Here is a 26673-nt window from a genome sequence, read left to right as displayed (position 1 = left end):
CCGTGCTGGTGCCTTTACTGCAGTGAAGCATCGGAGCTGGTCTCACATGAAACAGATGTGAGGAGCTGGCTCAGTCAGCAGGAGGAGCTGTCTGACCGAGGAACCAGAGGAGGAGGGAGAAAGAAAAAGGGAACTCCTTCAGAGGAGCAGGGAGACTGGGCTTCCTGGCTGGAGCCACACCTCAGAGAGAGAGAGAGAGAGAGAGCGACCTTAACAGAGAGTCAGAGCTGGTAATGATCTCAGTCTGCAGTTTTCAGCCTCTCAGTCGCTGCGCTCGCTGCCGTCTGATCGTCTCTGGTGAGTCTGCTGCCTCTTTTTCCATTAAACCTGCTCACAGACTGGATCTACAGGCAAGAAAACCTCTAAACAGACGCTAAAATGAACCGAATTCACCTTCAAACCTCGTGAAACGTTTCATGTTCAGGTGTCAGCTGGTGCCGGAGCTGAAACTGGAGCTGGAGCTGGAGCTCGGCTCTGACACTCAGGTTCAACCTCCTCACTGAAGGCTTTTCTTTAACATTAACAGAAAATACGTGGTTGAATGAGTGACTCTGGCTGTATACGACTGAATGTGTGTGTAGATTCATAGAAAAAACTGAGGCATTTTCAGGAGTTTTTCAAGCAGAGGACAAGCAGTGTCCGCATACTTTTGGCCATATGGTTAGAGCTGCAACCAACAATTGTCTTCATGACTGATTTTTCTCACAATTAAGTGATTAATGGTTTTGTTCATAAAATGTCAGAAAATAGTGAAAATGTGTGTAAAGTCTTTATTTTTCTCGTTTTGTCGGATCAACAGTCAGAAACCACAATAACCAGTTTTTATCAGGTACAAAAAAGAGAAGCATCAAGTAGCAAATATTTGACATTTTTGTGTAAAAAGCGTCACTAGTTCTACATGTAGTGTTTGAGCAGCAGTGATGGTGACAACTGAGTCAAGTTTGATCACAAGTTTGAGATACTGAATTAACCGACACGTAGGTTTTGATTGAAGAAAACCCCATCTGGTTTCTGGCCTTACACCAGTGTTACACTGTTTTCTGCGACCCGTCAGATTCTGTGACCCGATGTTAAATTTTAGTCTTGACGCAATGTGTTGTGTTGAAGTCTGGTTCCCATCAGGGTCTAGGTTCAGGCGAAAGAGATCCACCTGAGACCATATTTAAGATCCGGAGCCTGTCACAGAATCTGACGGTTCGCAGGATTCAGGGTACCACCGGTGCCGTTTCAGGTCTTCAGCGTCTTTGTAGTGGTAGTTTGCATTTTGGTCTTTAGATGGTTTTAGTTTCTTCTGGACCTCAACTCAAACTGTGTCAGATCAGAAGTTTCACCTCTGGGTCCAGAACAGAGACTGGTCCAGGATGTAGTTAGCTTAGCTTAGCACAAAGCCTGGAAGCAGAGGGAAACCGTTAGCTTACTGTAGCGCCGACAAAAAAAGAAAGTCAAATAAATCAGATGTGAAATCAGTGATTTACGGCCTCAATGATCATAAAGCCCCTGAGATTTTGACGGGGCTGACTGTCATTACCATCAAGTTATGCTAACATTAGCTAGAAAGTTAGCGTTGATTTTCAATACATTCACTATATTCGAGTTATATTCTGGATGTTTAAACCTAAATTACTGATTCCCGAACCACAGACTACAGCAGTTAACATTAAGCTAATGTTTGCTAAAGCTAATGATATGACACTGATGTGTTAGCTCGCTGTAGCTAACCACCAACCAAGCAGAACGTGACAGGAACAGTCCAACATTATCGGTAAAGCGTCCTTTTAGCCGATTTTATTTTTATCAGTCCGATGTTTCCGTTTTATCTCCGTCCAGGGCGGAGACAGGTGCAGCACTTGTTTAGCTTAGTTTAGCACAGCGACGGAAAGCGAGGTTAGCTTACAGTCTCTGGTGCAGGTGTTTACCTGTTTGTGGCCCCCTGACTTAGAAACGTCTTAGATTTGTGCTCATTTGTTCTTAAATGTCTTCATGTTTTGTTGTCGAGCGTCTCAGAAACTGTCAGATTGTGGTTGAATGTGCAGAGACCTTGTTCCTCCGTCTCATGGATCTAAGCTCATTGCGGTTTAGCTTTGCAGGTTTCACTCTGAACCTGATTTACATGGGAATAGGTCATGATGTGACTCGTTCATGGTCTGTTAACTTGCTCCTTTCCTCTCCATTTTGAATCAACACGTATCGGTCAGCATAGAGTCAAACTAGTCAGGTTTCAATTTCTAAACCTCAAGTTTGTCCAGAGGGTAACTAACATCACAGCTGACTGGCAGCGTGGAGGTTAAAGGTCAGAGGTCACACGGTTCAGGTACACTCTGCTGTAGCTGAGAAATATTTCCGGAAACCCTGAGCCAACATTAACCTCTGGTCCCCCAGAAACTCCTGGATTTAAAATAAAGTTGTGTGACACTGAGCAGTGTGAAGACCAGAGGTGCAGCTATTGATCATCTGCTCATATTTTCTGCTTTAATCATTTGTCTACAAAATGTCAGAAACCAGTGAAACAGGTCAGATTGTTTGTTTGTTTTATTCGACCCGTCAGATACGAAAAGAAAATTTGAGAAGCTGGAACCAGGAAATATTTGGAAGGAAGTGTTTGCTGGAAAAAAAGACTAAAACAATGAATCTGTTATCAAAAAAGTTGCCAGTTACTTTTCTGTCGATCAACGAATCGATTAATCGACTAATCGTCGCAGCTGTAGTCCAGACGCCTCAGTGGTTTGCTGTGTTTTGGTTTGGACCGTAGACTTTGTGTAGCTGGTGAAGTGTTTCATGGGAAATTGTTGACATGAAGAATCACTGGACCCTTTAAAGTGACGATAATCGATATTCTTAAATCAACACTGGCTGAAATGACTCTGAAGCTCTGGACCCACCGATATTTCGCAGCATCTCTGCAGCTCTACGGAGCTTTTCAGCCTCCTTTAGCTCCTCGTTTTTGGTTTGTCAGCGTGAGTTTAAGTGCGCGGACGGGCCAAGGCCCAGCAGAGCGGACGAGATGCCGTAGAAAAATGTGTGAAATGTGAAACGAAGAGACAGGATCTGGAGGCTCTCAGACTGATGAATGACCCAGTTGTGACTTTGACCTCCTCCCAGATAACCCACTTAGTGCTGTTTACAGCTGCTGGTTTAACCTCGTGTGTGTGTGTGTGTGTGTGTGTGTGTGTGTGTGTGTGTGTGTGTGTGTGTGTGCGTGCGCGTGTGCACGTGCGTGCCATGTAAACACACTGCTGGACTGAAAACTGTCTCTTCGGGAGTCGATTCGAAGTCCGCAGACGATCAGAAAACGTCTTCACACGTCTGCAGCTATCTCGGCTTTTCTGCTGTTGAGTGGATTATCTCCGGCGTCACGTTAAAGATCTTTTCTGGGTCTTGAAAGCCTCATCCAGCTTCTGTCAAACCATCGTTCGTTTCGCGTGCGTTTCTGAATCGATTCTCTGTAGTTTCTGGTTTGTTCCGGTTCCCGCAGCAGCAGCGACTGGTCGGCCCTGACCTGCAGCTCGAGGCCTCAGTTAGCTGGTTTTGGTTTTTGTCTCTGAGCAGATCTTTGGGACTTTCTCACTGACTCAGAGCTTTTCAGTGTGAACCCTGTGTGTTGGGTCTGTACCGTTGTCGTGGAGACGTGAACCTGTTTAACTCTGTTTATGGATCTTTTCTGCATTTCAGTTTTGAAACCCCCTCACCTTTCCCAGATTCTGAAGTCCTCGGTCGGCACTGAGAGCGTTTTTTCCTGCGGACATTGTGAGGAAGAGGAAGTGAGTCAGAGCAGCGTCTGAGCGGCTCGACGGGCTCGCTCGTAGCACCGTGTGGCTGCTGGACTCTGACCCCCGTGTCTGTTAGTGTGGATTTAACCTTCAGCCTCTATGCACACATGGAGGGAACATTATCAGCTGCCAAACTCAGCGCACTCACACACAAATACGCCGTTTACACAATTGTAAAATCTGCTTATATCGGACAGTTTAATTCCTGTTTGTTAGCGACAGGAAGTCACTTTGTCATCGACCATAAATGAGAGAAGAATAAACAGCTGATTAACTCACATTCGACCGATCTGAGTTAACCGTCGGGCCTGTACGAAGACCAGAACCAAAACCTGAGCCCACCAACTGAATCTGGCAGCAGTGTGTTATAACACTGCACAAGAGCACTGGGCGGATGGATACACTGTTGTCTGTCAAGAAATAGTCCTGTAAGAGTAATAGCCATTATTTGTGTAAATCCCTCCAGAGACGCAGCTCAAAGTACTTTACGTAAAACTAAAGCAACAAAATAAGAATTTTCACACCAACAATAAAATGCAATGAAACTAATCTGAAGAGTCTACGTAGAGGCAGCGTTAAAAAGCTCGGTCTTCTCTTGAAGGAATCCACAGTAGCTGCATGTCGGATATTTCTGGGCAGTTTTAGTCCATTATAAGAAAAAACGCCAAAAACTACAAATGCTCTTTATGCTAAGCTAAGCTAACCATGTCCTGACTCCAGCTCTGTACTGAACACACAGGCAAGAGACTAAGATCCACCTGGACGCCTCTGAATAAAAGTATTCCTCAGCATGTTGAGCTGTTCCTTTAACCAGACTGAGATTAAAGATGACTCCACACACAGACAGTTAAATGAATTAAAAAAGAAACTCCGTTTTATCACATAAAACTAGAAGCTCTCAGGAGCTGTGATTAGTGACGTTTGTGCTTCCAGCGAGTCCCGATGCTGCTGAAGAGGCTGAAATAGATCCAGTACTTGTGTCGTCTTCTTCACTTGAACCAGTAACAAGCTGCAAAAGACACAAGAAAATGAAGCTTATTGTCTCTGGTTTTCGAAGTGATCCAGCAGAGTCTGCTCAGGTCCCCGAGGACTCTGATGGAAAAGTAAAACCAGCCCAGTTGAAGGTGTGCTGGTTTAGATTTTCCATGTGAGCAGAGATGTGAAAGTCTTCGTTGTGTTGGAACAGGAGAGGCGGTTAACGGTGAACCAGACGGAAAGTTTTTCCTTTACACGTCTGAATGAAAAGAGCTCATTGTGGAGCTGCTCCCGCTCTCTCTCTGCTGACCTACTGTGGCTAATTGTCTCTCTATCACTCTGACCTACTCTCTCTCTTTCTCCTCATTCGTGGATCAGTAGAATATATTTGTCTTGTTTCAGAAAATGAGACCGAGTCGGACAAACGGAGCGAGGACGCAGGTTCAGTTTGTCTGGGTCGGTGCGGCAGCGTTCCATCAAACTCTGCTGCTACACAGGAAGCACCATAAAACACCAGCAGAGTTGTAATAAAAACACGTGTGAGCTCGAGCTCGGTCTCAGTCCGGACTCATAGAGCTGATCGGTTATTTCTGTCAGGTCAGGTCAAGTCTGCCAGACCACGGGGGGACGACGAAACGAGACGGGACCTGAAGACCTGATGTGTTTCCATGGAGATGAACCTGAACTTCTGACCCCGAAACTCCTTTCGACGTGTGTAACTGAACAGTTCTTCCGCATGAGGTGTGCAGGTCTGCTGGTCAAGAGTCGTTATAGGAGATACAGCGTCACATCCGTATCCCTGTGGATTATGGATAGTTCCCCGCGTGACGTCTGGTGAAGTCGGCATCCTAAGTGGACTCTGGAAGTCCACGGAAAGTCCACTTGCAGCCCCTCGGGGGCTTGATGAATCGTGGATTTGGACAGACCTCGGGTCCAAGTCCGCGAGTCTGTGGGTGCGGTGAAGCCCGGATCCAGCCTGGACCCATGCAGCTCTGATGAAGAGTTACCTGTCAGCCATGTGACCTAAAGGACAGGACTACAGGTGTGACCTACGGACCCGACCGTACCTGGACTGTCTGACTGTGTTTAAATAAAGGTTTCTCTTCTTCCTCCCTCAGCTGATTAAACTGTCACCATGTGACTCTTTCTGTCTGAGACCTCCGGGCCGCCGTGCGTCCGTCCGTCTGAGTGCTGCGTTCTCTGTCTGACAGAAACAGTCCTGTCGTTGTTTTCAGGTCTGATGAACTCTCAGCTGATCACAGATCAGGAGGAGGATGATCGTCACACTGCAGCCTCACCAACGCTTTTATCTTCTGCTCTAATTTCTTTTCTTCTATTCTCTGTCGTAGTTTCCTTCTCTGTTTCCTTCTCTGTTTCTGTTTCTGTTTCTGTTTCTGCGGCACTTCCTCTGACCTTCTTTGTTTCTGTCAGGATTCGTACGCTTTAACTTGAAGGTCTTTGAGTTGAGTCGAGGTTCGAAGACTATAAAGTCAGTAAATGGGAACAGCGCTAACATTATTTTGTCAAACTGCTATTTCCAAAGTCAAGAAGGAGCTTGAACACAACTAAATTTCATGCAACTTAACATGTTCAAAATTCTGCACCTTGGACGTGACGAGGAACAGTCTTAAGTTGTTTTGTTTATCAAGTCCTGATCAGCAGATCAGCGATCACCCAGTAAACGTTCAGGGCCGTTCCCTAAACGTCGATGATTCCGACCATCAGTGGAGCAGAAGTCAGACACGAGATGTTCAAAGTTCTAAAAGGTAGATTTACTGAAAGCCGGAGTGGTTGCGGAGCTGACGGGCAGACGGACGAGGGACCCGACGAGGCGAGAAGACTGGAGCAGCACGGGACAATGGACCTAGAAAAAGGCAAAAACTGATCAGGCAGGCTTCAGGCAAACACCGGGAAACTTAAACTTCCAGAAGCCAGAGTTCGGCCCAAACGTCAGAACCACTTCGGCAAACTGAAGGATCTGGCGAGGACTGGAGCGAAGGATCTCGTACTGCAGGAGCCGATCACGGGATGAGCTTCAGGTGCGTAGGAGGAGGACCGGATCACCACGCCCAGCAAGACGAACACTCACACTCAGACAGGTAAAGACACAAACTGGGAACAAACATGAAGACACCGTGGGAACCATGGGAAAACACGGGAGAGCCTAGCCTTACCGCGGCAGAAACACCCAATGACGGAGAGGGCCCCCCCATGAAAAAAGACCCCACGGCTCGTCTGGGCTGCAGCTTATTACGACCCACAGTTCTGGTTTAACGGGCGTCTGAGGCAGCATCGGAGTTTTCGGCAAACCCCCGAAACGACCCGCAGAGGGTCGGGCTGAGAGTCGTCTGTGCAACGATGGTCTGAGATAGAGTTAAAAAGAATAAAGCAGTGGAGCAAACTGGGAAATGTTCTGCTCTGTGGTGAAACTAGAAGGGATGAGAGAATAGGATTTCACAATAAAGCTCCAAGTCTCAGCCTGTTTCCCTGTCGTCCGTTGTTTCGGTCTGTTTTTACTTTCCACGCACTTTCACCGACTCCTTTACTGTTAAACTTCCTCCAACTTTACTTTTCCTCCGAGCTGATCAACGCTGCTCTCGGTTTGAGTTTCCTACTAACCCGGCTGGGGGGGTGGGGTAGTCCGTCTGTGTGAGGACCAGTTTTAGTTTTAGACCTCGGGTGTGAGGACATTTCGGAAAGTGAGGAATATTTTGTCCGGTCTTCACACCTTCAGGGTTCAGACCTGGTTTCAGGGTCCAGGTTAGAATCGGGTTTAGGTTAGGGGAACGCTTCATGTCGATGTCCTCACAGCTACAGAAAGACCAACATGTGTGGTTCACTGTTCGTCCTCCTCACACTGACATCATGGGACAAATATTCTGCTAACACACACACACACACACACACACACACACACACACACACACGGAGAGAGTCATGAGGTTTAAACAGAGTCAGGAAACAGTTTAAACGGCTGCAGGGAGAACAAGAGTCTAACATTCTGACAGCGCCACCTACAGGCAAGGCTGGTCAACTGCCCTCTGGTCCCAGAACCCCAAGGGCCTAAAAACCCAAGATTCAGGTTCAGGTTCAAGTTTATTGTCATTTCCACACACTGCAGACACGGGGGCACGAAATGTGGTTTTTAATTTAGTAGATTTTACCAAAATATCTGGTGTTCGGAAGCTCGGTTGGACCCTTATTTCTGACTGAGAGTCTTCCACTGGCATTTGTGGGTTTCCATGTAAACAAATGTAAAGAAAAACACGGTCAAGTACCACATGTGGAACAGGATCCGTTCAGCCGTGTGGATCAGGACTGTACGGATTCAAGAACAGGAACCATGTCATTTTAGGCCTGTGCCTGTTAATTAACAGTTTTTATGGAGGAGAGCGTGTTTGTTGAGTCTCTCCTCCAGATCTGCATCGCAGGCCAGAACTGAAAGTTTGCTCTGCAGCTCGTTCACGATCCAACACGTCGATGTAAACCGCCTGTTTGATTCAGACCACAGAGGCTCTTACAGACCTAGAAATGTTGCTCGGTCCAGCTCAAACAGGACGTCTTGATCCGTCGTCCCGCAGCCGAAACATACGTACGAGTGGATTGTGGAGCCTCAGGCTGTGAAGCCGAATTCCTCCCTGTAGATAAGTGTTGAGCGTAAAGCATGAAGCTACATGTTTCTTGTGCTTCGGGCCTCTCACATTCTTTCTTTATCATCTGCTGAAATGTGTTGGACGGACTCCAGAGGTTTTCTCCTGCAGGACCAGAACAGACCGAAAATAGAAACACAGGGAGAGTTTAACCCTTTATGTGAGGAGGAATCGCTCCGAGGGCGCCTCTTATCGTCAGGCGAGCGGAGGCGGAGCGGACCTTGACTTTCCCTGTTTGAAGAAGGATCTGGCAGCTGGAGCCCGGAGCGGGATTTACTGCTGGAGTGGAAAACTGTGACGAAATCAATCACAGCTCATAACAAAGAGCTCGGATCGGCCTGGACTTTGCACTGCGGTGCAGAGCTGGAGGAGCAGTCTCCTCTGAAATGTACATTCAGTGTGCTCTGGAAAGCGTGTTTGGAATGGTTTTACTATACATCTGGGGGGTCGGCATGATATTTTAAATACTGCATATGCATTTCCGAAGGGTTCTTTCTTCGAATCTTATCTAGGGCGCCACCTAGGCCAGAGAGAAGAAGAACAAAAAAACCCCACCACAGATGGGAGAAGGGGTGATGACGCGCAAAGGAAGTGATGCATGTAAAGTTTGAATAATGTTTCTAGCATCACTCACAGTTTAAGAAGACGTAGATTCAAATGGTCCTCTCCTCGGCTCCCATTGTAGGGACTGTGATTAAACTCCGTCTTTCTAGACTCGATGATTCAGACGAATGTTAAAGTTTGAAGGAACAAAGTTCAGGAAACGAAGTTCATTCCGTAAATGACCTTCTGACTGTGTGTTATTGCAGTAATCAGTTATTAGTCTGTTCACTCTGTAAACATTTCACCTGAGGGGTCGAAGATCAGTGTGTGTGTGTGGTAGCTACACACAGGCCTACTGCCGTCCTCCGTGTGTTGTTGTCGCGTGTTTTTCGCAGTTTGCGTGGAAGTGGAACTCAACACGTTGCTGGTTTAACCACCAGTTGGTGTCTGACGTCTCCAGATCAGTCAAAGTCAGTTCAGTTCAGTTTGTTTCATCTGGAAACAAACAAGAACAAAACATCCAGACACACTCTTTAATTTCAGCTTTACAAGCCTGAGTGTGTGTGTGTGTGTGTGTGTGGTACTTCCTGTGCTGTGTTTGGACCACACCCAGTGTTTAGTCATACTTAATGTGTTCACTGTGTTGACGTCTCAGAGCTTTGGTTCCCATGTGGCTCAATGGGAGAGTTTGTTCCCGTTCTTCTATCTTTGTCAGGACTAAGTCTGAGTTTTAGGATATTTTGACATCCTGGGAACAAGTTGGACTTTTTAGGAACGTGAGGATGTTTTAAAAAGCGTGGACATATTTGGAAAACGGTAGCAGGAAATGTTTGGAAAGTGACCACAGTTTTGGAAACTAAGGAGATTTTTGGAAATTGAGGACATTTTTAGAAACGTGAAAATATTTTTTGAAGTGAAGCCATTTTTTAACTGCAGGGAAATTGTTTAAGAAACTGACGATATTTCTGGATATTTTTACAATGTGAGGAAATACCTGCATGATGAGGACATCTTGTCGGGACCACACTCCATCAAAGGGCTGTTTGAGGGTTTGGACCTGGTTTTGTAGGGTTAAAGGTAGAATTTGCTTTAGTCATTACGATTCAGGGATTCTTCAAGGAAATCAACTTCCGTTTATATTTAGTTGGTTTTTCTATTCACTAACGTGCTTTTGCAGAACTTTATCTCTATTTTTCTTATAGTTAATACCAAAAAAAAACCATCATCAGAAATTAAGAAATAACAGAACCCATGAAGCTTTACAGACTAAATAACTGTCAGACATGTGCTCTTCATATATTCACATCAGTCAATAAACCAATCACAGCTTATGTTTTACTGTTGTTTGTTTAAAATTGTTGTTTTGGGGGATTTCGGTGATGATAATGGTAGTGAGATTCTATCTTGTTCTACTCTTGTTCTTGTTCTACTTTCAGTACTTTCAGTACTTTGCTGAGAAGTAAACTTTAATCAAATAAATCCTGGTCTTTGACTGATTAGATGTTTAGTTGTGAGGAAATCTTCTTCATAAATCAAAAACACCCAGGTTCATTGCAAAAGATGAATTTACACAACCAGCAGCAGGTTTCTCAAGATGATAAATCATCTCTGGATGATAAATCATCTCTGGACAGACAGGAGATGAATTGGTTTGATTCTCTCTCTCTGTGATGGAAATTCCTTCACATTGATAAGTCCGCAGAAAAGACTAGAAAAGATCATACAAATGGAACACAAAATGACCAAAAACCCTACAAATTAAGCAGAATTAAAGAAAGTCAGGTGTAAAAATGTAAAAATGTGTTGTAATTTGTTCCGTCTGTGTCTCCACAGATCAAACCTGAAGCTCAGTGTGGATATTAAAACAGAGATTTGGGATCTGCTGTTTCATCTGGCTGCAGAAAACCACCAGTGGACTTTTGGGATTCTGTCATTTTTTGGGGGAATTAACAGCTGTTTTTTCTATTTTGTTATTTCTGAGGATCCAGTAAAATTAATTTTGGATTTTTTCCTTTCAGAACTTCTGGATATTCTGATTTGATTTGATATTTTCTTGGGTCTGAACCCTCCTGGAGTCCAGTGCTCAGTCTGAGGTGGGGTAATTTCAGGGTTTTGGTCCTCTGAGTGTCGGCGTTGGTGCAGGTTTCTTTGTCTGAATGCCCCAGGATTACCCTCAGGCTGCAGTTCCTCATCCGGCCTGCAGGGCGGCAGCAGAGAGGGGCGGCTCGCAGCTGGACAGGCAGAGTGTCGGCATGAGCGACTTCTGGCACAAGATGGGCTGCTGCGTGGTGGCTAAACCCCCGCCGGTGAGACGCACGCACACACACACACACACACACACACACACACACGCACACACACACACACACAAACGCCACATATTTTGGAGACGTACGAACAAACTACCCTCCTTCGGGGACAACACTTTCTGAGTGGTTTAGAAGGAAGATAACAGCATCAACAGATTTTACAAAGGACAACCAGACGATGAAAATCCCCTCAAATTTCTTTTGTACCATGTGAAATTATACTTTCAGTTTGAGGACGAGGGACCAAAGGGGGGTCACATGACAGACTCAACTCTACTTTAGGGGATTTGAGAGAGCCCTTCATGAAGGGCTCTCATTAGGTCTGCAAGTAACGGTTATCACACACACACAGTCATTTCCCATCACTTCCGATGGACATAACGGTGACATTCCCGGAGACTTTTCCTAACCCCCGCCATGCCCCAACCTTACCTGAACCTTAAACCAGGTCTTCACGCTGAAATTTCATGATTTACGTTATGGGGACTTGCTTTTTGTCCCCAAAAGGAAGTTGAGTCCCGACAAAGTGACCGTATATACAGATTTATGGTCCCGCAACATGCGTATAACAAGTACACACACACACACACACACACACACACACACACACACACACTTAAACTTTACTCAAGAGTAAACAGGTGGCAGAACTTCCTGTTTCACTGTGAACTTTGACACCCTCTTCCTTCTCTCACATCTGAGTCTGTTCCCTTTTTGTACACTTCATTTAACAAATAACAAACATTACAATTAGAATTTGTGTTTTTTTGTACGTAGAATGTGAAGTTTTTGTACGTGGAATGTGGAGTTTTTGTACGTAGAATTTGTAGTTTTTTTGTACGTCGAATGTGGAGTTTTTTGTACGTCGAATGTGGAGTTTTTGTACGTGGAATTTGTAGTTTTTTTGTACGTAGAATTTGTAGTTTTTCTGTACGTAGAATGTGGAGTTTTTGTACGTGGAATTTGTAGTTTTTCTGTACGTAGAATGTGAAGTTTTTTTGTACGTAGAATTTGTAGTTTTTTGTACGTAGAATTTGTAGTTTTTTTGTACGTAGAATGTGGAGTTTTTTGTACGTAGAATGTGGAGTTTTTTGTACATAGAATTTGTAGTTTTTTCTTGTACGTAGAATTTGTAGTTTTTTTGTACGTAGAATGTGGAGTTTTTTGTACGTAGAATGTGGAGTTTTTGTACATGTACGTAGAATTTGTAGTTTTTTGTACGTAGAATGTGGAGTTTTTTTGTACGTAGAATTTGTAGTTTTTTTTGTATGTAGAATGTGGAGTTTTTTGTACGTAGAATTTGTAGTTTTTTTGTACGTAGAATGTGGAGTTTTTTGTACGTAGAATGTGGAGTTTTTTGTACGTAGAATTTGTAGTTTTTTTGTACGTAGAATGTGGAGTTTTTTGTACGTAGAATTTGTAGTTTTTTTGTACGTAGAATCTGGAGTTTTTTGTACGTAGAATTTGTAGTTTTTTTGTACGTAGAATGTGGAGCCTGTTCGTGCCCTGCAGATCGACACGTAGCAGTGTTTTCTGATCTGAAGCTCCAGTCAGCAGGACAACGTCTGTCTGTGTCCTCAGATCTGAGGCCCACATCACTTGAACATAATTTTGTGTCTGTCATGTGACAGCTGCGCGTTGCTCACGGTTAAAGTTTGTTTAAGTTCAGAAAAAGATCCTGATTTGTGTGATAATTAGGTTTGTGAACAATAGTCGCTTCACCTCAAAATACTACTGCATTTTACAGGATAAAGAAGGGATTGAAAGTGTCACCAGCAACAGCAGGTGGTCCTCACCTTGACGAAATATACAATGCATACCCTGTGGTTGCTTCACAATAAAAGGCTCTGTGTCTTTTGACTATGCAACACTTTTAATGTCAAACAAAAGCAGTGGGAAATGATCGCTTTGAACACCAGTAACTAAACTACAGCTGCAACAATTACTCGATTCGTCAATTTGTCAATCAACGTAAACTTAACTATCTTCGCTATGGATGAATCGATTCGATGAAACCCTAAATCTGATCATTTTCTGGTTTTAACTTCTCAGATGAGAGGATTTTCTTCTCCTCTCTGTCCCCTCTGACAGTGAACTGAATATCTTTAGGTTTTAGACAAACAAGCAAAGTGAAGACATCGCTGCGGGCTCTGAGGAACTTGTTGTGTCGACGGTCGCTCAGTTAATCCACAAAACAATCAGCAGATTGATAAATCCTCGTAAATGCAGTGCAGCGGAGACTGTGAGTGTTCAGACCGATGAGGGGAAGTTCTGCCTTTCTGAGTTTCTCCCCAGACTCCCTCCCTCCTTCCTCCGTCTGTATTTTTAGAGTTTTCTGTTTGTTCTATTGTGGCACTGCAACAATACACTTTTAACACACACACATCACCACACACACGCAGATGCCAGCAGTGACTTCACTCTCAGGGAAGTTGAACTCAGCTTCCTTTGTGAAGCTCGACTGCAGAACTGCAGGTTCAGACATAAGACAATAATAAAGACAGACTTTCCATACATGTGGGTGTAGATGCCACTTGGGTGATGTAACCCCACCCTCCCCCTCGCTCCCTGTCCACCATGTTGGAGGTCTGTCTTCAGCTCTGTGAACACCTGACTCTTGTCCACTGAGAATTTAAAAAGACAGAGGAGGAGACACAGTTGGACAAAAAGTGAAAGGATTTCCAGGGTTTTTAAGAGTCTTTTCTTCTGAGCTTTGACAAGTTTCGTGTTCGCAGAGGATATTTTGGTACGAAAGAGCAGAGTTGCGGCTCATCCAGCCAACGGCCTCGACCGTAAACTGAACTTTAAATGCTGGTGTACGTTTGATTTTCTGGAACGAGAAAATACGAGCACGTCATTACCCAGCCTCTCTTATTTTGAAATCCCAGCCTGTTCCTCTGCTTTGATGCTGACGACTCACGGATTACAAGACGATGATGACGACGATGACGACGATGATGACGCAGATCTGCCTTTTATCAGGAGAGTGTGACGTGACGAAACTGCTCCGAGATCAGTTGGAGTCTCGGTCTAAATCTGACATCTGGATCTGCAGAGAAACAAGTCGTTCACGTCGCTCCTGGAAATCCTGGAATATCAGGGAGTTTTCAGCCAGATGTTGACAGAGAGAAGTCAGCGAGTGTGATTTCAGACCCCTCCTCTCCTAGACGGTCGGGAAAACCCCTTTTTAGCAGGAAACAGAAGAGGAATCCCTCGGGGACCAGATCAGGTGAACGAAACGCAAACAAGCTGTTCATGAGGAACACGCATCAAAAAGGACGGAGTCACATGACCTCCTCTGTTCCCGGGTCGCCGTGTTCAAATGAAAAGAAATAGAGATTCTCTCATGAACCTGCTCTTCCATCCTGTTGTTTGATGGATTTAATGGAGCAGCTTCGCAGCGTGAAATCGGTGGTGACGGAAAACTGATCGATGATCAATGAGTCACTTTAGTCCCTTTTGAAACAAATAAAACGACCGGTTCCGACTCCTCGAATCCGAACATCGGCTGCTTTTATTCTATTTTATAAGAATAAAGTGAATCTCTTTGGGCTCTGGACGGTGGGTCGGACAAAGACATCAGAAGACGTCACCGTGGACTGTTTGACAATTTTATGATTTCATGAATGAATTTAATTAATCAGTTAATCGAGTAACCGCTCAGCTGATTAACAGGTCATGTCTGAACAAACCGCTCATTCCAGACTTTTCCTGACTTTGAACCTTTTCCTCCACGGGGGAGGGGGTCCGTGGTCGTGACTCAGGGCCAGCCGGTCGACCGCAGGATCCCGGCGTGTCAGCGTGACTGGACCCGTCTGATGATTCAGACGCGCCGGCTCTAACTCAACACGGCCTCTGGGTGAAGTCTGACGGGTCTGCTGAGCTGTGCATTTCACAGTTGTGGTGGAGGATGCGGAGGCGGAGAACCATCCACCGAACGTGGAGGAGAGACTGGTCCGACTGCGGTTGCGCTGGTGTGTGTTGTGTATCTGCCGTCTGACCTTCCCGAGCCCCTTCCTGTGGCCTCTTTTCCGGGCCGGTGATATGTCTGTGGGATTTCTGTTAATACCGGTTCAGGGATTGACGCCGCGCAAACACACACACACACACACACACACACTCACACACACAAACCAAAAGCAGTTGCTCTCTAACTCCGATCCTGCAGCACTAGAGAACATCATCAAATTAAAAGCTCCAATCATCGGCCTGGTGCAGCGTGTTGTGAAAATAGAGGCCTCGATTCTCCAAACTCCCAGTAAAACTCCCCCGAAATCCCAGAATTCTGTCCTCCAGACAAAACCCCCCCCAAAAAAACGGCCGCTGACCTTTCCTGGTGCTCGGAGGAAAGGTCACGGTTTACCCGAGCGAAACTCGGCTCGTTGCGCTTTGGGATTTGATCATCGTTTCCATGTTTGATCCGTTTCCAAACAACCAGATTCACTAAACCCCCTTTAGTCTCCGTCCGACACGTCAGGCCTCGGCAAAGAAAAGAAACACAAGCTGACTGCAGGTCCGGATCTGACCAACGACCGATACTCATATTTATCACAATAATAAAACTGTATTCGTGGGACACTCTACGCACAGAAAGACGTGATTTAACTTGCTCCAGAAAAGATGAAAAATACAGCAGAAGACGGACGTGAACAGAAGGACAAATGCAAGCGCTTTAAAAACCGATCAGTCCGCAGGAGTCGCCTCGAATTTTAGCCCGATTCACCCACGCTCTTCATCACAAAGCTTGTTCCCCAGCGTCTCCACCGACACGAGCCAACGGGAGCAGAGGGGGCCGGACGTTCTGGAAGGGGACACGTTCAGGCTGAAAATGTCTCCGGCTGCTGTCGCTCTACATTTGACTGTGACTTGTGCTTCGGTGTGATTCCGTTTCCTGTCACAGTTTCTCGGTTGATTTTCCACAAAGTGGATGTTTGTAATAAAGTTCCAGAGCATCGGCGCTCGAGTCGTGACGAGCTCGTGAAATCCTGTCACTCATGAAGTGGTCGGGACTCAGTGTGAGCAGTTCACACTCAAGACATCATCAGGTAATCATCATGATTTATGGGTGAGGCGTCTTGCATCGGTTCCGCCGTTTGGAGACTTATTGTCACGTGTTGCCGCTGAAACCGCGTTGCGGTAAAGGTCGAAATGTTGACGTGAAAACACGGACGCTGAGACGCAGCATTTCGCTCTCGTTGTCCCCTCGTGTTACTGACACACAACAGGCCAGAAGCGGACAGACCGTTGTGTAACGACCGGAGCGTCACTAACGACGACGCGCTGAGGGACGCTAACGACAAGCCGCCAAACCCACTTCCCAACCTGGAGCTTTCTGTGGGTAAACGCTGTCACGGCTGAGCCGGAATTGAAATCATCAAACACTGGATGTCTTGCGATCGAACAGACGAACCCTCGTCCCGTCTTCGTCCCTCGTCTTCGCTCCTGCTGTAGCGACGTACGAGCTCTGAATAATCCCCAGGAACACAATCCTCTTAAATCAGATGGAAGTGGTTGTGACTGAGGCTGAGACGCGTTGGATCCGCACACGTTTCCACACCTGAAGACTGACTGGACTCTGGGAGCAGGGTGGGTTTTAGTGAGGCATTCAGTGGCTGTTGGACAGAGCACAGGGTGTCCCTGAAGACAGCGGCCATTTGCATGATGACAGAGGAGGAAGATGATGCACAACTTCACCAAATCCTCTCTGCCGCTCAGTCACGAGTTCGTGTTTTCTGGACGTGTCGGACCCTGAACGCCTCGTCCGCACGGAGCTTCGCGGTCCGAGGCTTTTATTCTGAAAAACCTAGATGCAAAGCACTGCAACTGTTCAGCTGCAAGTAAACGTTAAAACCAGTTAACGCTTCTAATGTTGTGCTGTATATGTACAGCATATACCTGTGTCTGTATTTGTACAGTATCATGTTTTAATTTGTTCTGATGTTTATTTTCCGCGTCAGTCTCACATTTGAATTGAAGCTTTCCTGTTTTATATTCCAGGATTTTCGAAGACGCATTTGAATCTTTTACCCTCCTCCTTCTTCTTTACGTGAGATTATCCCGAGTCGTTTCTCTCATGGTCTCACCTTCAGTCCTGACTCGGGAGGAAATGATCCTCCACAGCAACAGGACGACTGACAGCGGGTAGCGCGCGATGCTGTGGGACACGCGCGAGGTGGATCCCGGGGGGGGACCCGGTCCCGGGCGACCCGGGTTTCTGCCTGGTCTCGTTGTTTCCTTCGCGTTGCGTCACGCGCCCGTTTCCGCAGACTCTGATTCACACAGCGGGACGTGTTAGACGCTGAGTGGGTGACGAGGGTGTGAGGGTGTGTGCACATGTCGAGACACGTCGACGATCCGAGGCTCGTCGGGGCACAGCCGCGCGCGCCGCTATACTTGTGAGGACCCCTAACCCCAAACCTGCACCGCGGACTCCCTCCTGCTTCATTTCCTTAGGTTTTACCTGCCTACATGCTGACGCGTGTGTGTGTGTGTGTGTGTGTGTGTGTGTAGAAGAAGAAGAGGAGGAAGATCGATCGCAGTATGATCGGAGAGCCGACAAACTTCATCCACCTCACACACATCGGCTCCGGAGAGATGGCAGAAGGACTGCAGCCGGTGAGACCCCACACCTGTCTGTCTGTCTGTCTGTCTGTCCACCCGTCTGTCTGTCACCTGTCTGTCTGTCCACCCGTCTGTCTGTCACCTGTCTGTCAGCTGTCTGTCTATTACCTGTCTGCCTGTCAGCTGTCTGTCTGTCCACCTGCCTCCCACCTGTCTGTCTGTTACCTGTCTGTCTGTCAGCTGTCTGTTACCTGTCTGTCTGTCAGCTGTCTGTCTGTTACCCGTCTGTGGGTCTGTAGTGTTTTGGATATTCTATGTGTGACAGTGAAGCGATGACAGGAAATGATGTGGACTGGACTGACCCGGGGTCAGTGTCTGAACGTACCAGGGACCAGGACCAGTCTGTCTCTAGTCTGTGAGGCATCAGTAGAACCCGAACAGAGCAGACACACAGCCACATGTCTGAACACAGAGCTCTGTGTTAGGAGCTGCAGCCCAGTGTGTGTGTGTGTGTGTGTTTGTGTGTGTGTGTGTGTGTGTGTGTGTGTGTGTGTGCGTGTGTGTGTGTGTGTGTGAGAGACAGGAAGTGTCACACAGCGCTGCATCCTTCCTGTTTCTATTTTAGCTTCACTGCCTCAAATCTCGTCTGTTTAAGTCTGTGATAGACTCAACAAACCTTCAAATTAAAAGATGAAGGAAAATGTAAAACTATTAAAAAATGTTTTCAAAAAATCCAAAAAGCAAGAAGATTTTTTTTTAAAAAGAACAATAAAATACAAACTTAAAACAATAAAAATTGAAAGATTAAATTAAATTTGATGAAAATAAATTTAAACACAGATTTTAACACAGATGAGAATAAAATAAAAAGAATGAAGTCAAAATAAAATAATCACTTCACTTCAGATCTCAGTTACCAGTATCAACAGCTGGACCAGTCTGAAATCGCCTGATGACCTCATCTGCGTGATGATTGGTCAGAGTCGGCAAGTGAATTTCCCCCCTCATGAGGTCAGAGGTCAGAGGTCACACAGCCTTCCTCGCTGACTCCTCCTTCCTTCGTTTCCTCAAGTGATGAACACAAGAACTGAATTTACCAAAAACTGACTGAATGAGTGAAGCGATAATCAGTGGATCCTCAGACATAAACAAGTGTTGGTTCATAATTAAATACACACACACTGAAAACACGTAAGACGAAAATTCAAATGAATGAGAGATCGCACATAACGTGTGTAAATATTTAAAAAATCTAAAACTCCAGATGAAGCGTTGTTTCCCTGAACTGAACACAATGTGTCGTAATGAGTGAAACACGATGTCGGTAAGAGACGGATCATGAAAACGTTAAAATCGATTTAAAAAGTGCCGAAAAATCAAGACCCATGCAAAGTAGGTGACAGTACACGTGTTCACATGTACTGATCATGTTCTCTGTGTGTGTGTGTGTGTGTGTGTGTGTGTGTGTGTGTGTGTGTGTGTGTGCGGTTTTCAGTCGGGGCCGGTTCAGGAGCAGATGAGGTCTAAAGGCCCGAACATGAACGGCAGGAACAGCCTGTTATAGCCGGTAAACACACACACACACACACACACACACACACACACACACACACACACACACACACACACACACACACACACACACAGCCTGAACGTCCTGCCGACACTTCAGCTCCTTTCAGCTCCTCCACTTCTCCTGCCACTTCAACTTGTAACTGTCGGGGGGGGGGCACTTCACGAGGCTGTGACAGCGGAGCCACCAACCAGTAAACCCAGTGCGGTCCAACCTCCCACCACAAACCCATGTCAGTCTTTAACTAGTGTCACTAAACGCAGCCCCACCTGCTGCTGGACCCCAGTTCCTTACTGGTGCTTCTCAGGACCTCGGTCCACGTCTCCTCGCTCCTCGGCTGACCTGGAAATCCTCCTGGTTTGGACGAGCCGGGAGCGAAGAGACGCGAGGCCGCCCTTCCCCGCCGGACAGACGCACCGCTTCATTGGAAATCGGCCGGTGATTGGTCACTGCAGCTGATGCGTCACTGGTTATACTGGGAGAAATAGAAGCTCCGGCTCAGCTGTAACATCAGCACCGAGTTTATTTAGCTGCTCGCTGCGATTCAGCTTCGAGTGACAACGACTGGAGCGGCAGGAAGCGCCAGTCGTCGATGGGTGATCTCACCGTCGGGGACAGGAAGTGTCTGTTGTCTTCGGCAGCACAAACATATGAACTCAAGATCAGTTTCTATCAGGTCGAACGTCCCCGTGCGTCAGTTACACTGCGCTCAGATCAGTGGAACCACAGCGTGGGAGTGGATTCGCTGCTCGCACGCTGAATGAGCACGAACCGTCGCTGTTGGCAGCAACCTGGTTTAAATTGATGGATGTTCAGCTTGTAAATTCAGTATTTACTAATCCAGGTTCCGGTTAGAAAGCTGTAGAATTTGTAGAAAGGATTTATCAGCCCAAAGTGTTTTAGGGAAGGTGGAAATTGGTTGAATATATCTCACGTCAAACTGTCCAGTTTCTGGAAATGATGATAGAAAAGGGAAATGTGCTGATGAGTGAGAGACTCAGGCTCAGATTCTCCATGATGCAGAGAAAAATCCGTCTGATGAATAAAACCAGTTGTTTCTGGTTCTTTTATTGATCCGACCACCAGATCCACTGGTTTTCATTTGATGCTGAATCTGAAAAACCTTAAATCAAAATGAAACCTTGGGAGCGATCCACTCGAAAACACCGGAACTGTTGTTCGACCCGCAGTGATGTTGTGATGTGCTTTCAGATCAGTCCATCGGCTGCAGGTTTCTAGTGAAGGTAAAAGACTGAAGGAGGGTCCGGTGTGTCCTCGGTCCTCAGTCCCGATGCTGACCCTGAGCTTTGAACCTGTTTGCGTGTGTTGACTCCGTCCTGTGTTTTTTTGATTTTTCAGGAGTGTATGAAATCAACCCAGACCTTCTGAGCGGCCCCTCTGAACCTCTGAACCTGTATCTGACTGTCAACCGGAGGCTTCGACTCCCCTCCTGCCCTGCTGAAGTGTCCTCGAGCGAAGCACTGCCCCTCTGCCAGCTGACGGGGGCGCTGTCATTTCCTTTATATGGGGAAAGGATGTGGCTGCACTTTCGTCTCTTTCATGTAATTTCAGTGAAGATTTTTTACGAGCCAAGACTTAAAATCAGTAGCCACCGTCACAAAAACAGAAAAACGAGCCGTGAGGGTGAGGGAGCTCTGTCTTTTGGTCTTATTTCCACATCTCAGGTCCAACAAACCGCCAGCTCCACATCCGATCCTGTAAAACAAACACAAAGGCAAGGACCACATCCCCCAGAATTCCTTTCCATTCAGGAACTCTGCTAGATGACAGAATGTCTGTATCTTAAGAAAGAAAAACTGGCTCCAAAGTGTTGTTTTTTAACATTAAAAAAATAAGAAAAGGAAAAAAAAAAAAAAGACTACATTTCCCAGCATTCATTGGGAAGTTTTCTCAAAACTCCCTCATCCAGGAAGCAGTGAGGATTACTGCATCCCCCATAGTCCATCATCTTAGCCCTCGTGCTGGTGCAAAGTTCCCCCGCAGAGCTGCTGTGGAGTTTCCTCAGTGGACTTCATTTCCCAGGATGCTTGACTGCTCAGCTGTACTCCTCATCTGGCTTCTAAAGGATTGTCACGCCTTAGTTTGGTTGTTTTTTTGTTTTGTTTCCCCACCCCCCACCTTTCTTCATTCACATGGACCCAGTGATGACATCATTGGACCTCATTTCCCAGGATGCTTCACTCTGCCCAGCCCCACTGCTGGTGCTGAATGATTTAAGACTCTCGTTTTAGGAGATGGGAAAGTCCCGCAAGTTCCCGCTACACTGGACCGGACTCCCTCTCCCTGTGTGCGTGTGTGTGTGAGTCATATGGTCTTAATAATCCACCAGTTTAAATATAAACGTTGACTTCACTGAGCTCTCAGAGGGGCCCAGACACACAGTCCAAAACTCCCACTAGAAAATGACCCGCTTTGTGCCGAAGTTCGACATGTCAGACTACTCAGACTGCAGTTCGGGGGCCGGTTTGCTGAATCCCCAAGAAGACAGAAGTGTTTTCATTTTGGGTTCCACACTGACCTTTTCTAAACCTTTGCTTAAAACATCTTTTGCTGCATCTGGTGGGAAGCTCAAGCGGCATTTAACTGCTTTGTAGTTTTAGTATTTTAACAACGTTAAGCAGAAATTGTTTTTCATTTTCTGCTGTTTTTGGTGATTCGCTGAATGTTTTCTCCTAATGTCACTGTTTTCTTTTTTGCATCCCTCCTGATTTAATATCCCTATCGCTAAACGAAGCAGGGATCCAAAACGCCGAAGCCGACGGGCAGACAACTGCCGGCCGTAAACCTTTGGGACAGGGTTCATGTTCGGGTCGATGGTTCGGTTGATATGTGGATGGAGTTGATTTCTAAGACTCGTAGATTAAATGTGTTTAATATATTCTTGAAAAATGAACTCGTGTCTGCAGCAACGAGAGTTCAGGTAAAGAGTTTCTTCAAAGCTCCGCTGCCATTTGGACAAAAAACAGATGTGAGCTTCTACGAAACGCTCGACCAAAAAGATTCAATTCCAGCACTTTCTGAAAAAACAAGAGTAACTGTAGTCCAGGGCAAAGATTTTAACATTACTGAGGTCAAAACGATATCCGGACATCTCCCCCCATGACGGTCTCCAGGTTTCAAGTCTTTCTCTACTATAACTAACTAAGTGTAATTCAAGTTCTTTCATTTCACATTTAAATAAATTCAGCCTAAAATGCGTCAGGATCAGCCTCTAAGAGCCCAACATGTTTAACTGCAGAATGTAAACTCCTCCTCAATAATAACCAGACATACCACCGAGGACGTGATCTTAGCGTCCTGCACCAGACTTCTATTGACTAAACAATACGTTTTACACAAACTAGATCCTCAGTGTTTCTTTCAAACTTAACTCAAGTGAGATTTCCTTGTCTTGTGCCGTAGAAACACTGTGAAAGTTTCATAACGCTCGATCCGCGGCGAAGCGCGCACAGCCCGTATCCAGAAGCTCCGCCTCTAAACGAGCCGTCGGGACTGAAGGCTCGGTCAGCCAATCAGAAGAGAGCTCAGGGACACAAAACACCGTGTTTACACCCTGATGGCTTTTTGGTACGTAAGCCACAGATGTGCTCGGCTGCTGTGTGCACTACCGGGGGCGGTTGCCGCAGAAACCGCTGAGTCACCGCGCGCCCCCTCGCCGTGGCGACCGGCTACTGGGCCTGAGAGGCCAAAGCGTCAGGGAAAGTCTGAGCCGCTGCTGGTCTCAGTTTTCCCCGCGACGGCGTGGTGTGTTCACTGGAATCCGCGGAGCGTGGGAGGCTTGACACTTCCTCCCTGGGCTCATTTGTCTAAAGGATTTTCTCTGTTATTCCTCCACAGTCGAACCTGACGGGTCAGTTAATCGCACCGCGTGGGAGCCGTTTGACCTTTTCGCACTTTTCACAGCCAACTGAGACGCTGATTTTTCATCATGCGTCTCTCAGTCAGATGCTCAGATCAGCATGTAAACGAAAACCAACGTAAACAACGCCGATACATGGCAAACAGCTTGTGAAGTGAAACTGAGTGAGCGTTTCGAAGCATTCGGGTTTGCTGCCCCCCAGTGGCCGACGCAGTCCCACTCTCACACAGAACACAGCTGCAGTCGCCACCGGTAACCGCAGGTGTCGCCGAATCACCGGGACGGAAATCTGAAGCAGAATTTGACACCGCGCCTGCACGGGCGGCGCTCCGGCCCTTCCCTGAAGCGCGAGGCGTTGCTCGGCCCGTGCCGACGGCTCCGTCAGGTAAACGTGAAGCGTAGCTGCTCTGTCGGACCTGCGACAGACGAAAAACGCCGCAACACAAACTGAGGTGAAGAGGCGTCAGTGTGGGTTGGAAATGTTTCAGCTCAAGCAAAAGAACTGAACTCATCCCAAAGCTTCAGGCCACGAATTCAACAAACGTCCGCACAGACGGCAGATCAACTGCCGGACTGTTTCTCGCCGTCTGGGGCTAAAAACCGTCCGGCAGTCGATTCACACGCGTAATGCGAGACGAAACAATTCCCGGGTTCAGATTTCAGTCCTTGCTGATATGGTGACACCTGTGGTTTCTGGTGGCAGCTGCGGGTGTGTTTAATAGTCCGGGTCCCAGAGTTTTGCTGGGGACTGAGAATAAGGGTCATAACTTTAATGACACCTGCTCTGCGATCGCTTGATACTAAAATAAACTTGCAGCTCTACAAAAGGCCTGTTTTCAAATAGAAAACGTGAAGTTGTAGCGGTGCAGTAACGTCACACAACTTCGGCTCCGATGGAGGAGATGCAGGTGTTTCAGTTTCCTAATCCTAACCACACTTCGGCCAGATTCTGCCGAGAGCGCAACCTCTCCCTAGCATTGACCCTACTGTAGTTGCTACGTGCGAACACTGTAGAGAGTGAGAATTTAAAAAAACATTGGCTTTGGATGTGACCCGGGGTTTGGCGGATACGCTCTGGTCTGGCCACAGGGTCGACGGTTCGTTGTCTGCTCGTCTGCACCGGGCGTTCAAACCTCGTGACCACTGGGACCGTACGCGCCGACAGCCGCAGGCTGCAGGTCGTGAAGAACGCCTCCAGCTGTCGGTGTGTGCGGCAGAGAGAAATTCAGGGACTTTACGGCTCAGCGAGTTTCTGTTGTTTAACTGTGTGACACTGTGTAGCTTTGAGACAGTTCGGATCCAGACACCGGAACGCCGTGTCGGCGCTGCCTCTCGGCGTCGGAGTCCTCAGGTTGAAGTCAGCGGCGGCGTCGTCAACCTCTTGGCTGCTTTCTCTCTGATTCTTGGAAACTCAGACCTGTTCTCACAGTCCGTCATCGGCTGCCAAAGTCTGGCTCCGTTTGTTTATCACGACCATAGTTCCTCTCTTCCTCTTCCTCTTCCCCTTCGTCCCCTCCACTTGGGATTCCCCTCCTCCCGGCTTACAGTTCAACAACACTGGAGAGCACTTTCCCCTCCATCCGGCCTTCGGGCAGAAATAACGCGACGGGATTTGGGGATCTGGCGACGGACACCTGAATCTGAGATCTTCTAATCGGCTCTGTGTCTCTGTGTCCTGATCAAAGATGTCGATTTTATGAACTGTGTTTGTCTTATTGTACAATGTCTTTCTGAATACGTGTTGCGTAGCTAGTATGGTATGAATGCATCTATTAAGAGTATTGATCACAAAGCATTTCTGTGACTTTTGGCCCCTTGAGCCTTTGTCACTCCTGCTGTCCACACCAGCAGCACCGACGAATAAAAAGTCAAGCTGATATTCTTCTGTACTTTAAATAAACTTTAATCTGATATGAACCAATCGACAGCCTCCGCAGCCGAGCGTTGAAGTGTGTGGAGCTGCGGTTCCCCTAACGGCCACCAGAGGCTGCAGTGTAAATCCCCTTTTCATTAAGAAGAGATCAGGCTCGGAGGTGTGTTTGTGCGTGATTGACAGGTGTCTCAGCCTATCGCGCTCAGCTGCGGAGGTGCTTCTGGTTGGTGGTCCGAACACAGACGTAAAGTCCTAATATATAAGAAACATCCTGCTGTTTTAATGACGATCTGCCAACGGGCGAGATTTGAGAAACACCACGAACACGAACCTGCTCCTGCATCCTGTTTTAGTTACTTTGAAGATGACTCGTGCTAATGCTAAAGAAAGTCGTTAGGGCCATGTGAAAGACACTTCCTGAGAAAGAGCTTCGGCACGGAGAACAATGTCCAGAGAGAGATGAGAGCTTTATCTGTCTGCACAAGGTGTTAGATGTTAGATCCATATGTTGTGAACACAAGTTATTACCGTGGGTGATGATATCGTGCATGAACCAGACGCAAGTTTTGTAAAAAGATAATATCCTGTGTGAATAAGGAACAGGATACTGAATTTGGAAACGAAAGACGAACAAACGAGTTACGGGTCTCGTGCGACCAAGCTGATAACTGCAAACAAACGCTACCTAGTGGGAGCAAGGAACTGACTTTATAATATCTTGTGCAAATGAAATAATAACTTTTTGGGACAGATGAGATGAAAACAAGATAAAAGCAAAATTACGTGTCCAACAAGTGAAATCTTGATGATCTTGATAATAATTTAGGTAAATAAGATGAAAACTTAAGTGAACAACATCAGCCAACAACATCTTAAGCAAAGAAGATCATAACTTGTGTGAATAAAAAGGATCACTTATGGGAACAAGATGGTAACTTTTGCAAACGGTCATTTTAGAAAATAACATAAAAACGTGTTCACACAAGATATGGATCTTGTGTGAACAAGGTGCTGACTTGTGTGAGAAAGATAATTGCTTTTGTAACCAAGATATTTGGTGACCACGAGATACAAATGAACACGAGAGGGAAAACAAAATCATCTTTCAGGACCTTCAGGTTTGCTGTAGATATTTTAAAGTCCCAGTTTTCCTCCCAGCTGCCTGCTGATGTTTCAGTTTTTAAGAAAGCAACGAGTTTGAAGGAAATTTGGGGGAATTTTTGGATGTTTTGAAGTGCGGTAACAACATAAGGTAATATATATGCCAAGTCATAATCAATTATTCCCAGATTAATCTCAGAGCTCAAACTACTGTTTTTCACATGACCTTAAAAGCTCTTTTCCATTAAATACTAACAGTCGTCAAACAAAATCTTGAATGATATTTTGTGTTAAAGTGACATGAATGTGTGATTTCTGTGACTTTCCATATTTTCAGTTTTTTTCCTTGTGTTTGGTTTTCTCATGTAACAGAAACAGAAATACTGATTGACTTTATCCCTCCATCTTCTGTAACGTGTGTCTCATGACGTCTGAATAAAT

At 46.3% G+C, this 26673-nt stretch overlaps 1 protein-coding gene and 1 long non-coding RNA gene across 2 annotated transcripts; one reads left to right on the top strand and one right to left on the bottom strand.

Annotated features, from left to right (window-relative positions):
• Positions 1-26673, top strand: cdc42se1 (CDC42 small effector 1). The gene is made up of 5 exons (XM_040122209.1): positions 1-297; positions 10769-11241; positions 17755-17859; positions 19301-19372; positions 20738-26673. Exons 2-4 carry the CDS (start codon positions 11092-11094, stop codon positions 19367-19369), a joined length of 324 nt encoding a protein of 107 aa, XP_039978143.1. The 5' UTR covers positions 1-297; positions 10769-11091; the 3' UTR covers positions 19370-19372; positions 20738-26673.
• On the bottom strand, positions 776-7639 carry LOC120786666. Its single transcript, XR_005706741.1, has 3 exons — positions 4047-7639; positions 3687-3864; positions 776-1389 (listed from the first exon to the last, which is right to left on the bottom strand). It is a non-coding gene; the product is annotated as an uncharacterized LOC120786666 (long non-coding RNA).

The sequence above is a fragment of the Xiphias gladius genome, chromosome 24 (assembly GCF_016859285.1).
Source record: "Xiphias gladius isolate SHS-SW01 ecotype Sanya breed wild chromosome 24, ASM1685928v1, whole genome shotgun sequence".
Taxonomy (NCBI): domain Eukaryota; kingdom Metazoa; phylum Chordata; class Actinopteri; order Istiophoriformes; family Xiphiidae; genus Xiphias; species Xiphias gladius.
The sequence above is the reverse complement of the archived record's forward strand: the minus strand, read 5'-3'. Positions and strand labels throughout refer to the sequence as shown.

Coding starts and splice junctions, on each gene's coding strand:
- cdc42se1 (XM_040122209.1), top strand. CDS start 11,092: ATGCCCCAGGATTACCCTCAGGCTGCAGTTCCTCATCCGGCCTGCAGG. Junction 11,242..17,754: donor TGGTGGCTAAACCCCCGCCG/GTGAGACGCACG, acceptor GTGTGTGTGTAG/AAGAAGAAGAGGAGGAAGAT. Junction 17,860..19,300: donor TGGCAGAAGGACTGCAGCCG/GTGAGACCCCAC, acceptor TGCGGTTTTCAG/TCGGGGCCGGTTCAGGAGCA.